General features: G+C 40.9%; 1 protein-coding gene across 2 annotated transcripts in view; it reads right to left on the minus strand.

Annotated features, from left to right (window-relative positions):
- Nucleotides 1-15,590, minus strand: part of GNE (glucosamine (UDP-N-acetyl)-2-epimerase/N-acetylmannosamine kinase) — a 65,506-nt gene extending 49,916 nt beyond the window's left edge. The window contains exon 1 of one of the 2 annotated variants that reach the window (XM_047066313.1): nt 15,194-15,590. In XM_047066313.1, coding sequence (XP_046922269.1) covers nt 15,194-15,250 — 57 coding nt within the window. In that variant the 5' untranslated portion in view covers nt 15,251-15,590. The remainder of the gene's footprint in view (nt 1-15,193) is intronic. The other variant, XM_047066309.1, reaches the window with a different exon arrangement.
- Between the last annotated feature and the right edge of the window lie 1,063 nt (nt 15,591-16,653).

A 16,653-nucleotide genomic window follows, 5' to 3' on the forward strand; every position in this document is an offset into this window, starting at 1 on the left:
CTCTGCCTCACTTTGTGTCATTGCCCACAATGAGAAGGCCATCATCCCTCCTGCTACTTACATGCCTACTCATGCTTCAGGTCCTATCTCTGTTTTAAAACCTAATCGGAACACCCTATCCCAAAACAATCTCTTCTTCTTCTAAATGCCTGTAGCATTTGTCTTGATTATTCATTTCACACTTAATTACCTGGTATCTTTGAATGTATATATTTATGACTGTAAAATAATGGATCTGATCTTTTATAAGGAACCTAAGAAAATCGGTCACTTTAGTTACTCATTCTCTATGTCCTATTTTTCTCATCAGATCAGAAATTCCTTGAAGTTTGTTCTGTTGGGTATATTTGTCTCCCTGATAGTTCCTTGAACCATGAATTATGTAAGAAATGCAATCTGGGGGGTGCCTGGGTGAGCTTCCGACTTCAGCTCAGGTCATGATCTCATGGTTCATGAGTTCAAGCCCCACATCGGGCTCTGTGCTTACAGCTGGGAGCCTGGAACCTGCTTCAGATTCTGTGGGTCTCTCTCTCTCTCTGCCCCTCCCCACCTTGCGCTATTTCTCTCTCTCCTTCAAAAATACATAAACATTAAAAAAAAAAAAACTTTTAAAAGAAATACAGTCTGGGGCGCCTGGGTGGCTCAGTCAGTTAGGTGTCCAACTCTTGATTTAGGCTCAGGTCATGATCTCACAGTCATCAGGCTGTGCAGTGATGACATGAAGCCTTCTTGGGATTCTCTCTCCCTCTCTCTCTGCCCCTCCTCCACTCGTGGGTGCACCCATACATGCACTCTTTCTCCCTCTCACAAAATAAAGAAATAAACATTTTAAAAAAGAAATGCAATCTAATAAGCATTGAGTGAAATGGGGGGATCCTATCTCTTATCAAAGAGTCATTGCCAGTCAGCTGGCTGGCTCAGTCGGTACAGCATGTGACTCTTGATCTCAGAGTTGTAAGTTTGAGCCCTATGTTGGGTGTAACGATTACTTGAAAGAAATAAAATCTTAAAAAAAAAAAGTCCCTGTTCCTTTCTCTATGGCTAGTCCATGTCACTTGGATTCAACTTCCCCATCTCCCCTCCTCCAGCACCCAAGCTTATGATCTTACTAGTACAGCACCAATGCTCGGACTTTACAGGGGATTCAGTGTAAAAAAGCATGGTGAGTTGAAGAACAGGGGAAACTTAATGGTGTTATACGCTGGATGTGGAGGCAGAAAGCAACGAGATGCAGCTAAGATATGGGGTAAAGCCAGGTCAGTGAGGGCCTTGTAGAATGTCTTGCTGAGGAGGTCAGGCTTTCTTTCTCCTCGCTAGAACGGGCAGGTTTTGTAAATCAGGGGAGTGACGTGAACAGATTTGCTTAATTACAATTGTGGAAGATGGGTCGGGAAGAGGGGGAAGGACTAGAAGAAGGCAGACCAGTCAGGAATCCTATTTCAGGACCCGAATTAAGGTGGTGGTGTGGGAATTAAGAGGATGGAATCAAAAGAATGTGGAGAAAGCACGGACCGAACTTGATGGCAGAGATGAGATGGGAGGCCTGATGATGTAGGAGAACGACTGAGGTTTCTATTTCAAGCAGCTGGGTGGCCAGCAGAGCCGTCTGAAACAGAGAAGGAACAGGTTCTGGGATGGGCTGGAGGCGGTGATAAGATAGGATCTCTGATTTGGATATGTTGAATTTACAGTGCTTAAAGGGCATTTTCCTTTGATTGGGGACCTGGAGAATGATATGGGTCAGAGATTCCTATTGTGATACGCATAATTCATCCAACAAAATTCAAATCTATTTTGAAATACACCCGCCCGGCACACTCTTAGCCCAAGGCACCCAACTACATTTCTTGTTCTACCTGTTTCGCCAGACGTTTTTAATGCCCCTGATGCCCAGCCCAGTTTGTTATACTTTTACTCCTGGCCGGTTCAGCACGCTTTTTCTAATATTCTACATACAACAGTTTTCTAAGTCCTAGATGATTAGACTCTTAGACATTATCAGGGTATAAAACTCTGTGGAGACCCAGAGACTTCAGTGTGTTGTGTGCTATGTCAAACATTCAGTGGTGTTTTCCTGGCCAGTTCCCTCTTTCCCCACTCATTTTTTCCGATTGCCGGGGCCCTTAGTCTTTTCTGCCCTCGGCGGCTCTTCTCTTAACCCCTTCTTTACACTTGTCACTGCCTCATTCTTCCAACTTTGTACTTCCCAGGCTTCCATGACACCTGATTTCCTGCCCACCCGCAACCTCTCTGGCTGCTATCCTTCCTCAAACTGCTAACCCCCAAAGCCCTATGGAATTCCCTTCTTAGCTTACATTCATCTCACTTCCCTATACACCTAAGGTGACCTCATCCATCTACATGGCCTCACAAACTAGCATTTTAAGTTTTTGCTAAATTTGAACCTCCAGCCCGGTCTTCTCAGTCCAAACCCAAATAACCAACTCCTTTCAGGACATCTGCGTTTGGCTGTGTTCCACCGGCACTTCAAATCCACTTGCCCAAAAGAAATTCTCTTCTCCTCCATAAACTTGGGCTTTCTCTACTCTAATTCTCCGTGAAGGGTATCATCCTCCACCCAGTAACTGGGAGGCTTCTTCGACTCCTGCCCCATTAGCTCTCAAATTCACTCTGTCATGAAATCCTATTAATTTTACATTTTAGACAGGCATCTTTCGAGAAGAGAACATGGTGTGGTTGAACATAATAAGGGAGGGACAATAATATGTAGAGGAGACTAGCGTGACAGGAGAGAAGTTTTGTTGAGGAATACTGGAAAATATGGGTGTAGTATTAAGGGGAAGAGTATCTTGAAAGGGAGCTTAGAAACTACATACAGCATTTCAGAGTTGATGTGGTTGTAGAACCACCAGACATTAGGCAGATGGGTGAAATGGTAATTTCAAGGCGCATCAAAAAAAAAATCAGTCCCATGAAAAATGGGAGTCAGAACAACCATTACCTTTGTAACTAAAGACAACCATTTCTTAGATTTCATTGAAGACATGACAGGGGGAAAAAAAAAACCTAAGAAGTTCCAACTCAGAACTCAGAAAATCTGACCTTGAGCCTAAACCTAAGTGCAACTGCTACAAAAAAATAAAGATAATAAATTCTCAGTGAGGAAGGCAAATTGAAATTAGGCATTAATGATACATAGCTGGAAGTCGACTGTGTTGACAATAATTGCAAGAATGATGTTATTTGATTGAAAACTGCTCATAAAACTGCTCATAAACCATTCCTTAACTGTAGATGATCTTTATTTTTTTTAATATTTTATTCTTTTAAGTAATCTCTATACCCAATGTGGAGCTTGAATTCCCAGCCCTGAGACCAAGAATCTCATGCTTTACAGACTCAATCATCCAGGTGCCCCTATGTGATCTTAAAAACAAACTATATATATTTTGTTGTTGTTGTTTAATCACCAAATTGAAATGTGATAATTCCTAAAACATCTGGATTTCCATACACCTTAATAAAAAATTGAAGTTAAATAAGTTACATTATAATATACTACAGTATATGACATAGATATATTTTGATAAACATGGTAATTTCCATTATCATTGGATACTAATTAACTCAGAGTAAACACACTCTTCTCCCCCATGTGGTTAGTCAATAGTTAAATAATTGGGAGAGAAAGGAGTATCAGCTGGGCCCCTCTATGCATCATGTACCAAAAACAAAGGAGAAAGTAAAAATAGTTGCAACAAACATCACACTTTGGGGAATAAACTGCATTTATGAAGCAGAGTTTCATAAAGTAAAAGCAAACCCACTTTATCTGATGAAGACATTAGGAATCTGAGGGAAAGAGTTCATTTTCAGCTCAGTTTAGAAATGCTAAGGAGACTGGGGATTTCAGCACAGTAACTGAGAAATAAATAGGAACCACAGAATGACTAACCTGAGTTAGCAGTAAAAAGAAGACGTTAGAAAAAAAAAAAAAAAAAAAAGATGGCTGGGACAGACTTAAAACCAAAGCTTTCCTCTTCTTCCTTGTAATGTCCTCATTTTTTCTGACTGCAATTTTCATGATGAAGCCCTATCGAATTGCCAAATTACTTACATGAGGTCCTTGAAAACATAACTTCCAGTGAGGATACACATTGATTTCCATCCCGGAGCAAAAAGCTTTGTAGCACAAGCTCTGGACCTGGTGTTGTTTAAATTAATGAACAGGCAGCTGTTTGTTCTCTTGGCTTAGCTGCCACAGAGCAGTCATTAATAGGCATCTGAACTCCAGACTAAATCTTGAGCCCCGCCTCTCTGAAAAGGAAGACCAAAAAAAAAAAAAAAAGATTCTAAATTCTTCCTGTATTCCTGGACAGTAGCTTGAAAGTATGAGAACAGTCAGTGTCTGTTACTTCTCTGTTTCTACCATTTGATTCTAGGTTCCACTAGAAAAAGTATTTTCTTCTGAGTTTATTGAAGGTAGAAACAAAAATCTATCAGAATCCCAACTGATGTACTATTTGAGCAAAGGAATAAAGCAAAGAACTTAAACTAAAATTAAATTAAAACTAAAATAATTTAAAAATTTAATTGAGACATTAAACTAAAATTCAAGGAGGGTTTCAAGGTTTTTAATAGTCAGAGACCGGGGCGCCTGGGTGGCGCAGTCGGTTAAGCGTCCGACTTCAGCCAGGTCACGATCTCGCGGTCCGTGAGTTCGAGCCCCGCGTCGGGCTCTGGGCTGATGGCTCAGAGCCTGGAGCCTGTTTCCGATTCTGTGTCTCCCTCTCTCTCTGCCCCTCCCCCGTTCATGCTCTGCCTCTCTCTGTCCCAAAAATAAATAAACATTGAAAAAAAAATTAAAAAAAAAAATAGAGGCCTCAACAGATTTAGAATCCTTAGTTTCATGAGATTGAAGGAAAAATCAGTACTGTTCCATTTTATTTAAGCTAGGTAGAATCGAAAATTATTGCAACATTTTAGCAAGGATGTACCTTGCACTTTTGGTGCTCAGGGACCCTTGCAGCCAGATTGGTGGCAAAGGGTATAGGCTGATCATCTGCTTATTTCCATTTCATTGGTGTGTGTTCATTTGAACACATCACCAGCCTAGCCTTATCTACTACACAACTTTACATTCTACTTTGGAATACTTTATATCGCTGTTTTTAAAACCAATGAACAGGGGTGCCTGGGTGGCTCAGCCAATTGGGCTTCCAACTTCAGCTCAGGCCATGATCTCATGGTTTGTGAGTTCGAGCCTCGTGTCAGACTCTGTGCTGACAACTCAGAGCCTGGAGCCTGCTTCAGACTCTGTGTCTTCCTCTCTCTCTGTCCTTCCCCTGCTCATACTCTGTCTCTCTCAAAAATAAATAAGCATTTATTTTTAGTTGGTTCAGTCGGTTAAGCGGCTGACTTCAGCTCAGGTCATGATCTCGCAGACTGTGAGTTCGAGCCCTGCATCAGCACAGAGCCTGGAGCCTGCTTCCAATTCTGTGTCTCCCTGTCTCTCTGGCCCTCCCCTGCTTGCTCTCTGTCTCTGTCTCTCTCTCTCCCAAAAATAATAAACATTTAAAAAATTTTAAAAATTTTAAAAATAAACATTTAAAAAAAATTTTTTTAAAAACAATGAACAGTGGGAAGCATATACACTAGCATAGGCTAGCACATTTACTGAACCAGCGCAAGCTAGCACAAATCAAAAATGAAATTGGTTTTAGGGCGCCTGGGTGGCTCAGTCGGTTAAGCCTCCGACTTCGGCTCAGGTCATGATCTCACGGTTTGTGAGTTCGAGCCCTGCGTTGGGCTCTGTGCTGTCAGCTCAGAGCCTGGAGCCTGCTTCGGATTCTGCGTCTCCTTCTCTCTCTGCCCCTCCCCCACTTGTGTTCTGTCTCTCTCTGTCTCTCAAAATTAAATAAATGTAAAAAAAAAAATTAAAAAAAAAAGAAATTGGTTTAAAGACTCCCAATCAAACAAATAAGATCAGAAATGAAAGAGAAGAAATAACAACCAATACCACAGAACTACAAACGATTATAAGAGACTATTAAAAAAAAAACTTTTTTAGAGAGACTATTACGAAAAATTATACACCAACAAATTGGAAAATCTAGAAGAAATGCAGAAATCCCTAGAAACATATAACCTCCCAAAACTGAATCAGGAAGACACCAAAAATTCAAACAGATCAATTAGCAATGAAATAGAATTAGTAATCAAAAAACTATCAACAAACTAAAGTCCGTGACCAGATGGCTTCAGACATGAATTCTACCAAACATTTAAAGAAGAGTTAATATCTTTCCTTCCCAAACGATTCCAAAAGATAGAAAGGAAAGGTCCCAAATTCATTCTACAAGGCTGGCATTACCTTAATAGCAAAACCAGACGAAGACACTACAAAAAAAGAAAACTATAGATGAACACAGATGCAAAAGTCCTCATCAAAATATTAGCAAACCGAATCCAATAATACATTAAAAAAATCATTCACCATGATCGAGTGGGATTTATTCCCAGGATGCAAGGCTGGTTCAATATTCACAAATCAACCAATGTGATACACCACATTAACAAGAGGAAGACTAAAAACCATATAACCATTTCAGTAGATGCAGAAAAAGCCTTTGACAAAGTACAATATCTACCATAAGAGAAACTCGCAACAAAGTAGGATTAGAGAGAACATAGCTCAACATAATAAAGGCCATATATGAAAGACCCATAGCTAACATCATCCTCAGTGGGTAACAACAGAACTTTCCCCCTAAGATCAGGAACAAGACAAGGATATCCACTCTTACCACTTTTATTCAGCAGAGTACTGAAAATCCTAGTCAGAGTAATCAGACAACAAAAAGAAATAAAAGGCATCCAAATTGGTGAGGAAGAAGTAAAGCTCTCACTATTTGCAGATGACATGATACCATATATGGAAAATCCTGAAGATGCCACCAAAAACCACTAGAACTGGTAAATGAATTCAGTGAAGTTGCAGGATACAAAATCACCGTAAGAAATGTGTTGCATTTGGGGTGCCTGGGTAGCTCAGTAGGTTGAGCGTCAGACCTTGGCTCAGGTCACGATCTCACGGGTCGTGAGTTTGAGCCCCGTGTCGGGCTCTGTGCTGACAGCTCAGAGCCTGGAGCCTGCCTCAGATTCTGTGTCTCCCTCTTGTTCTGCCCCTCCCCCCCCCACTCTCTCTCTCTCTCTCTCAAAAATAAATAAACATTTTTTAAAAATTAAAAAAAAAATGTGTTGCATTCCTACACACTAATGATGAAGCAGCAGAAAGTGAAATTAAGAAAACAGTCCCATTTACAATTGAACCAAAAACAATAAAAATATCTAGGAATAAACTTAACAAAAGAGGTGAAAGACCTATACTCTGAAAACTATAGTAACACTGATGAAAGAAATGCAAGACAATGCAAAGAAATGGAAAGACCTTCCATGCTCACGAGTTGGAAGAACAAATAATGTTGCAATGTCGATATTATCCGAGGCAATCTACACGTTTAATGCAAGGCCTATCAAAATAACCACTGTTCACAAAACTAGAACAAATAATCTTAAAATTTGTATGGAACCACAAAAGACCCCAAATAGCTAAAGCAATCATGTAAAAGAACAGAACTGTAAGCAACACAATCCCAGATTTCAAGATACACTACAAAGCTGTAGTAAGCACAACAGTATGTATTGGCACAAAAATAGACACATAAATCAATGGACCAGAATAGAGAGTCCAGAAATAAACCCGTGATTATATGGCCAATTGATCTATGACAAAGGAGGCAAGAATAAACAATGGGGAAAAGGTAGTCCTCCAACAAATAGTGCTAGAAAACTGGACAGCTACAAGCAAAAGAATGAAACTACCACTTTCTTATATCACACACAAAAATAAACTCAAAATGGATTAAGGACCTAAATATGAAACTTGAAACCATAAAATTTCTAGAAGAAAACATAGGGAGTAATCTCTTCTACATTGGCAATAGAAACATTTTTCTAGATATGTCTCCTTTGGCAAGGGAAACAAAAGCAAAATTAAACTGTTGGGACTACACCAAGGTAGAAAGCTTTTGTGCAGTGAAGGAAACTATCAATAAAACAAAAAGGCAACCTACTGAATGGGAGAAAATGTTTACAAATGCTATATCCAATAAGGGGTTAATATTCAAAAAATAGAAAGAACTTACACAACACCAAAAAAAAAAAAAAATCCAAATAATCCAATTAAAAATGGGCAGGAGACACTAACAGTAGACATTTTTCCAAAGACATACAGATGGCCAATAGACACATGAAAAGATGCTCAACATCACTCATCATCAGGGAAATGCAAGTCAAAACCACAATCCAATATCTCACATCTGTCAGAATGGCTAAAATCAGAAACACAAGAAATAGCAAGTGTTGGCGAGGATGTGGAGATAAATGAACACTTGTGCACTGTTGGTGGGAATGCAAGCCATTGCAGCCAACAAAAATAATGAAAAAAAGTTTGCAGAAAAAAATGAGGTGAAGAACTTACAGATATGAAAACAATCTATAAAACCACAGTAATTATAACAATGCAGTACTGGAGTGCGAATTTATTTGTCTAATAAATTAATGAAAGAGTATAGAGTCCAAAAATTTATCTGTGTACTCATGGGATTTTAGCACATGGTAAAGGCAGAATTTCTAAATAGTGGGAAAATGAAAGAGTATTCAGAAAGAGGAGCACCTGGGTGGCTCAGTTGGTTAAGCATCCAACTTTGGCTCAGGTCATGATCTTGGGGTTCATGAGTTCGAGCCCCACATCAGGCTTTGTGCTGACAGCTCAGAGCCTGGAGCCTGCTTCGGATTCTGTGCATCTTCCTCTCTCTCTGCCCCTCCCCTGCTCACACTGTCTGTCTGTCTCTCTCAAAAATAAACATTAAAAAAAGAAAGAAAGAAATAGTACTGGCACAATAAAAGAGCCACAAGAACAAAAAATGAAGTGAATTCCTACCCCATACCATACTCAGAAATAAATCCAGACTGATTCAAGACCTACATTATGAAAGCACTAAAAGAAAACACAGGGCAGTATCTTTATAACCATGGGATGAAAAAGAATCAGTATTCATAAGCAAAAACAGATTTTATTAAATAGAAATTCAAAACTCCTCATAGTAAATGACTAGAAAGCATATTTGCAACATATACCATAGACAATGCTTAACTGTAATATATAGAATTTCTATAAATACAGGATTAAAAATAAGGCTAATAGACCAAAAAGAGTAGAAACACAGATAATTCTTAGAGGAAGAAACACAAATATTCCAGTAAATATTTGATGGGGTACCTAAGTGGTTTAGTCGGTTAAGCTTCCAGCTCTTGATTTTGTCTGAGGTTGTGATCCCAGGGTCATGGGGTCCATCCCCAAGTCAGGCTTCATGTTGACCCTATTTAAGATTCCTTCTCTCTCCCTCTGCCCCTCTCCCCTGCTTATACTCTCTCTCTCTCTCCAAAATAAAATTAAAAGAATAAAAATAATTGAAAAAACTTAAAACTAACAAAACCCACAAATATTCAAGTAAATACTTGAAAAGATCTTCAACCTCACTAGTTCTCAGGGAAACATAAATGAAAACAAAGACAGAGTAATTATCTTTTGCCTATCAAATCTTCCAAAGCTAAATTGATTTGGGACACCTAAGTGGCTTAGTTAGTGGATCATTCAACTCTTGATTTCAGCTCAAGTCATGGTTCCAAGGGCTTGGGATTGAGCACCCCATCAGGCTCTGGGCTGAGCATGGAGCCTGCATAAGATTCTTTCTCTCTCCTTCTGCCCCTCTTCTCTACTCGTGTGCTCTCTCTAAAATAAAAAATAAAATGAAATAAAATGATTTGATAATATATAATGATGGCAATGATGTTGGCAGAACAAGAACTTTCATTCTCTGCTGATAAGAGTATATATGGTTGCATCCTTCCTGGGGAACAATTTGGCAATATCTATCCATTTTTTTTTTAAGTTCATTTATTTATTTTGAGAAAGAGAGAGAGAGAGCGCATGCGTGCATGCTTGAGCAGGGGAGGGGCAGAGAGAGGAGAGAGAGAATTCCAAGCAGGCTCCTTGCTGTCATCGTGGAGCACGACGAGGGGATCGAACTCACCAACCATGAGATCTTGACCTGAGCTGAAACCAAAAGTCCATCAATTAGCCAGCTGAGCTACCTAAGCACCTCATCATCTAGTGTTATTTTTAAGTTTAATATATATACTATTTGATTAATCACTGCCACTTCTACTCATCTATTACACCTATGTACCTGCAAATGCATACAAAGATACTTGTACAATCATGATCATTGTACCTTTTAAATAAACTGTAGATACCCTAAATAACTCTAATAAGAGACTAGGTAAATAAATGTAGAATATCCATACTATAAAATACTATGTAATTGTTAAAAGGAACACGTATGTCTGCACAGTGAAGGAAACAATCAGCAAAACTAAAAGGCAACAGACAGAATGGGAGAAGATATTTGCAAATGACATATCAGATAAAGGGTTAGTATCCAAAATCTATAAAGAACTTATCAAACTCAACACCCAAAAAATGAATAATCCAGGGGCGCCTGGGTGGCTCAGTCGGTTGAATGTCCAACTTCGGCTCAGGTCATGATCTTGCGGTCTGTGAGTTCAAGCCCTGCGTCGGGCTCTGTGCTGACAGCTCAGAGCCTGGAGCCTGCTTCTGCCTCTGTGTTTCCCTCTCTCTCTGACCCTCCCCCGTTCATGCTCTGTCTCTCTCTGTCTCAAAAATAAATAAACATTTTTAAAAAATGAATAATCCAGTGAAGAAATGGGCAAAAGACATGAATAGACACTTCTCCAAAGAAGACATCCAGATGGCCAACCAACACATGAAAAAATGCTCAACATCACTCATCATCAGGGAAATACAAATCAAAACCACATTTAGATACCACCTCACACCTGTCAGAATGGCTAACATTAACAACTCAGGCAACAATAGATGTTGGCGAGGATGAGGAGAAAGAGGAGCTCTTTTGCACTGCTGATGGGAATGCAGCCACTCTGGAAAACAATATGGAGGTTCCTCAAAAAATTAAAAATAGAACTTCCCTACGACCCAACAATTGAACTACTAGGTATTTATCCAAGGGATACAGGTGTGCTATTTCGAAGGGATACATGCACCCCAATGTTTATAGCAGCGCTATCAACAATAGCCAAAGTATGGAAAGAGCCCAAATGCCCATCATGGATGAATGGATAAAGAAGATGTGATATATATATATCATGGAAAATATATATGGAGTATTGCTTGGCAATCATAAAGAATGAAATCTTGCCGTTTGCGACTATGTGGATGGAACTAGAGGGTATCATGCTAAACGAAATTAGTCAATCAGAGAAAGACAAATATCATATGACTTCACTCATGAGGACTTTAAGAGACAAAACAGATGAACATAAGGGAAGGGAAGCAAAAATAATATAAAAACAGAGAGGGGAACAAAACATAAGAGACTCTTAAATATGGAGAACAAACAGAGGGTTACTGGAGGGGTGTGGGAGGGGGGATGGACTAAATGGGTAAGGGGCATTAGGGAATCTACTCCTGAAATCATTGTTGCACTACATGCTAACTTGGATGTAAATTAAAAAATAAATTAATTAATCTGAAAAAAAAAAAAAGGAACACACGTGGAACACTTCTAGGACACACTGTTAAATGAAAAAGGAGTATCAGGGATGCCTGGGTAGCTCAGTTGGATAAGCATTAGACTTTCGATCTCAGCTCAAGTCTTTATCTCAGGGTCATGAGTTCAAGCCCAAAATTAGGCTCCATACCGGGCATGGAGCCTAGTTGAAAAGAAAAGGAAAGAAAAGATAAGGAAAGAAAAGAAAAAGGAACATCAAAACTATATGAATAGTATGATCCCATGTATGTAAAAAAGAAATCTAAACTATATTCTATACACTTGATAGTTATGTATACATATGTCAATAACTATTGTAGTCACGAAATCACGTTTTATTTCCAAAGCAATGTAACATTCAAAAAAGCACAATTCAGGGGCGCCTGGGTGGCTCAGTCGGTTAAGCGGCCGACTTCGGCTCAGGTCACGATCTCGCACTCTGTGAGTTCGAGCCCCGCGTCAGGGTCTGTGCTGACAGCTCAGAGCCTGGAGCCTGTTTCCGATTCTGTGTCTCTCTCTCTCTCTGACCCTCCCCCGTTCATGCTCTGTCTCTCCCTGTCTCAAAAATAAATAAATGTTAAAAAAATAAATAAATAAATTTAAAAAAAGCACAATTCAAATAGGATTTCCAGTCTTCACTTAAACCTATTATAGATTTATAAAATTCAGATATATAGTCTTTACTATTTAATTATTTTAGTATTATGATACACTCGACTATTCTTTTTCCTCTCTTTTTTGCTTTTCCATATAAATTTTAGGATCAACTTGTGAAGTTTCATGAGAAACCCAACTGGGATTTTTATTGGTTTAATTAATTTTTAAGTTTTTTCTGTCCCTGTATACTGAAAGCTCTTTGATGAAAAGAGGCCATGTCTGTCTTGTTCTCACTGTGCTCCTAGCACCTAACCCAGTGCCTGAAGTACAGTAAGTACTCAATAAATATTTGTAGAATGCTTGGATGGATGAATGAATGAATGAATGAATGACCTATAATAGCATAATTACTCAACATAAAATGTTTTGCGGGAGTTTAAATTTTTATCTTCACTGTATAGTTAATTACAGGAAGAAGTTTTAGCCTATAGTTAAATAATTTACTGGTTTGTAAACAACAGAAATGTACTTCTCACAATTCTGGGACTGAAAGTCTGAGCTCAGGGTACCAATATAGCTACGTTCTGGTGAAAGCCAGCACTGTGCTAATTCTTCTAATCCCTGAGGGCTCCACCCTCATGATCTCATCTAATCCGAACTACCTCCCAAAGGTTCTATCTCCTACCATCACGTTTGGGGGGGTACGGTTTCAACATATGAGTTTTGGGGGAGACACAAACATTTGGTCTCCAAGAATGCCTCATAAGATGGGCCCCCTTCTCCCTTGCCCCGTCAACATGGGGAGGCTACAGGAGTGAAATAAATGATATGGCACAGTTAGGCAGAAGAAGGCTGGAGCTGAATTTCTCAGAAGTTCATCAAAGAATTCATCAAAGATTTCTTTGATGAAATTTCTCAAGCTCTTTGATGAAAAGAGGCCATGTCTGTCTTGTTCTCACTGCACTCCTAGCACCTAACCCAGTGCCTGAAGTTCTCATCTTTCTCATCTACTCTTGACTCACGGTCGTTCTCAAGGGATGCAGTTCCATCCCCAATGGGGTATGTTTTTAAATGGAGCGGGAGGGCCTGGGGGCTCATTCAGTTAAGCATCTGACTCTTGGTTTGGGCTCAGGTCATGATCTTACGGTTCATGGGATTGAGGCTCATGTCGGGCTCCACACTGACCGTGTGGAGCCTGCTTGGGATTCTCTCTCTCCCTCTCTCTGCCCCTCCCCTGCTGTGCATGCTTGCACACACTGTCTCCCTCTCTCTGTCTCTCTCAAAATAAATAAATAAACTTAAAACAATGTGTGTGGAGGAGGGGTGTTATTTTCCACTGTCACAAGGGGGAGTGGGTGCTTTTGGTTTTCACTGGGTGAGAACTTTAGGCAATGCCAGAAACTCTCTTGCCCAAGAAGAAATTTTCCTGTCCCAAAAGGCAGGACCATTCCCACTGGGAAACTCTGCTGAAGTATTACGCCCACTCTGTTTTCACCACACGTAGAAAGCTTAAGGAATTTGTACTTATATAGAAAATAATAGAAATGTCTTCTGCCATTTCATCGGGACATTCAAGGGTGTCATGCCTCATGAGTCTCCCGCCCCCAGGCACAGAAATTCCTAGTTAACCATTATATATTGACAGATTATGAAGCAAGCCATGGTTTGAATTTAAAAGCAGTGTTGCAATCAGAGAAACCAGCTGGGCCACCAAAGAGGATTTTTAAATAACTCAATTTTTTTTTTCTTACATTTGCCAAAAATGACTAAGGGTATACAAAACCCTCAGCAACACTCTTCCGTTAAATCTCCACACTTCATTCCCAACTATTTCCTCACATCCAGTCTGTTCCTCTTCACTTACCTAAAACCTCTCGGGGAAAAAAAGTCCTCCTCTCCCCTCCCTCCTTTTCCAGTCTCTGTCACGAAGGCTCAGCCGTGAGGGCTAAAACTGAAAGAATGTTCTCGTCGCTGGCTTGCAGGCTGGGGTCTGCGAGTCAGATGGCTCAGCTGTGAACAGAGTAACTCTCCTACATCTGCCCTTTGGTCTCTTTGATTATCAAGTACACACAAGGCTGAGGATGAGCCCGACTGGGTAAAGATACAACAAGCCACTTTTGGGGGGCCAGCTCCCCTGGTCTTCGTCCCACACACCAGAAAGGACAATACAGAAGCCAGCTGGCTGCTTCTGTAGAGAGGTAGGACACCCGCTTTTGAAGAGCCCATTCTGGGCTGCAACTGAGCAGTTTAATGCTCTGAAGGTCTATTTTGAGGGGACTGAGCAGAAGGCCCCTCATCACATCAGAACCTAGAAGGTCTTAAGAAATCATGTCACCAGGGACGCCTGAGTGGCTCAGTCAGTTAAGCGTCCCACTCTTGGTTTTGGCTCAGGTCATGATCTCAGAGTATTGTGGGCTTGGCCCCGGCGTCGGGCTCTGTGCTGGCAGTGTGGAAACTGCTTGGGATCCTCTCTCTCCCTCTCTCTCTCTCTGCCCCTCCTCCACTCACGCTGTCTCTGTCTCTCTCAAAATAAATAAATAAAGCTTAAAAAAAAAAAAAAAAGAAATCATGTCAAGATATCCTCCCAGAGAAGTTGGGGAGGGGAGAGATGGCCCACAAGCCTCCCATCCCCTCATGTTAAGGTGCCTTTAAACATAAACACACATAAAACAAGGTTTTCTATTGATCCATTGACAAAAACGTTGTGACCAGAGATGTGCAGGAACATAACCTTACATTTCCCTTGGGAGCAATAGTATTCACTGATTCAGTATCCCCAGCCACCTCATAGAACATAACTACTGCAAGTAACGAGAACAGGCTACATTATTGTGAATATAGGGGTATAGTTTGGGCTTCACACACAGCCCTGGCAAGTGTCTCAGGGCCCCTCTCCCTTCCCCAGGGTCCCCAGACCATACCTTGAGAACCACCGCTCGGTGTATGCTATGGCACTTCCGGTAGACTGGAAACTCCATTAGGGTTGGCCACAGCCGTTTTCTTCATCTTTGTGCTTCCAAAATCTTGTATAATGCCAGGCACATAGTAGACACTCAGCAAATAAGTAAATAGTGAGTTCAATGAAAGTGAGATAATTTCTGCTATAATTACCCCCATGATTTCTGATATAAATGGGGGTAAGAGCGCTAAAAAAAAAAAAAAATGCTGAGAAAGACAAGAATGGTCTCTTTGATGCTGAAGGTCAGTTCAGTCTTAATCTTCATGATTTTATGTCTAGAGTAGATTATTTGATCGATTAAAAGTAAATAAACATGGGGTGCCTGGGTGGCTCAATCGGTTGAGCGTTCAACTTCAGCTCAGGTCATGATCTCACGGTTCCTGCTTTGAGCCCCGCCTCCAGCTCTGTGCTGACAGCTCAGAGCCTGGAGCCTGCTTTGGATTCTGTGTTTCCCTCTCTCTCTGCCCCTCTCCTGCTCACACTCTGTCTCTCTTTGTCTCTCAAAAATAAATAAAACATTAAACAAAAATTTTTAAGTAATTAAACACATTTTGGATTATTTAAAGTGACAACTATATCAAAGATATAAAAGAGAATTTTTTTTTAAAGAAAATCAGATGTGGAGAGAGTATACTCTCCCATCCTCAAAGAGTATAATAAATTGATAAATAAATACCAATCTCTACTGATGAAATATCTTGATTATTGAAGTGAGTGGATTTTACAGTGTGAAGTTTTTTTCATGATGCAGGATTTGAAATGAGGCCTGCCCTTACATTTTTCCAGCGGCTGTGGTAACGGTTATGTAAATTTTAACTATTCTAGTTTGGAAAACATACCCTCATTGTTCCCTATCTTTTCTTATACAAACATGCCTGAGCATCGGGTCTGAGGCTTTCATGAAAGGACAATCTCTGACTCCATGGGTCGAAGTCAGCCCACGCCCTCCTTTCGTTTGGTACCTGGCTTCTTCCCCAGCAAAGGCCAACAGGTGAAGTGCACATTCCAAAGAGGCTCCACAGTTCCATCGGTCCCGCTGCCCCCCCACACGGGGGTGTGGGGTGTGCTCTTACCCAGGGAGACCGAGGAGCAGGCACCTCGCGGATTGCTGGGCCTTGGTGGCCGCGGGCTGCGTTTCCGGAGAGGTGAGAGGGTGGGAAATGACTGAGCTGACAGTAAACCTATGGAGGGTAGGACTTCTGGGGGCATCAGGAGCAGACACACAACACACGCTTGCTGACTTGAGACGGTGACAGCGTGGGGGCCCAAGGCGGAGCAGAGAGCCTGAAAGACACCATCCGCACTATGTCCCTGGAGACAGGCAGTCTGTGAGGCCTGAGGCGGGCAGGCTTGCAGGGCTGGGTGGGCAGGAGGTTCGAGGGCACTAGAGGCGAAGGGTCCTGACGTGGGATGGGGGCCTGG

Source organism: Lynx rufus, unplaced genomic scaffold (assembly GCF_022079265.1).
Source record: "Lynx rufus isolate CCGP_SWC_20201006 ecotype Redwood Valley unplaced genomic scaffold, mLynRuf1.p SCAF_10, whole genome shotgun sequence".
Taxonomy (NCBI): Eukaryota; Metazoa; Chordata; class Mammalia; order Carnivora; family Felidae; genus Lynx; species Lynx rufus.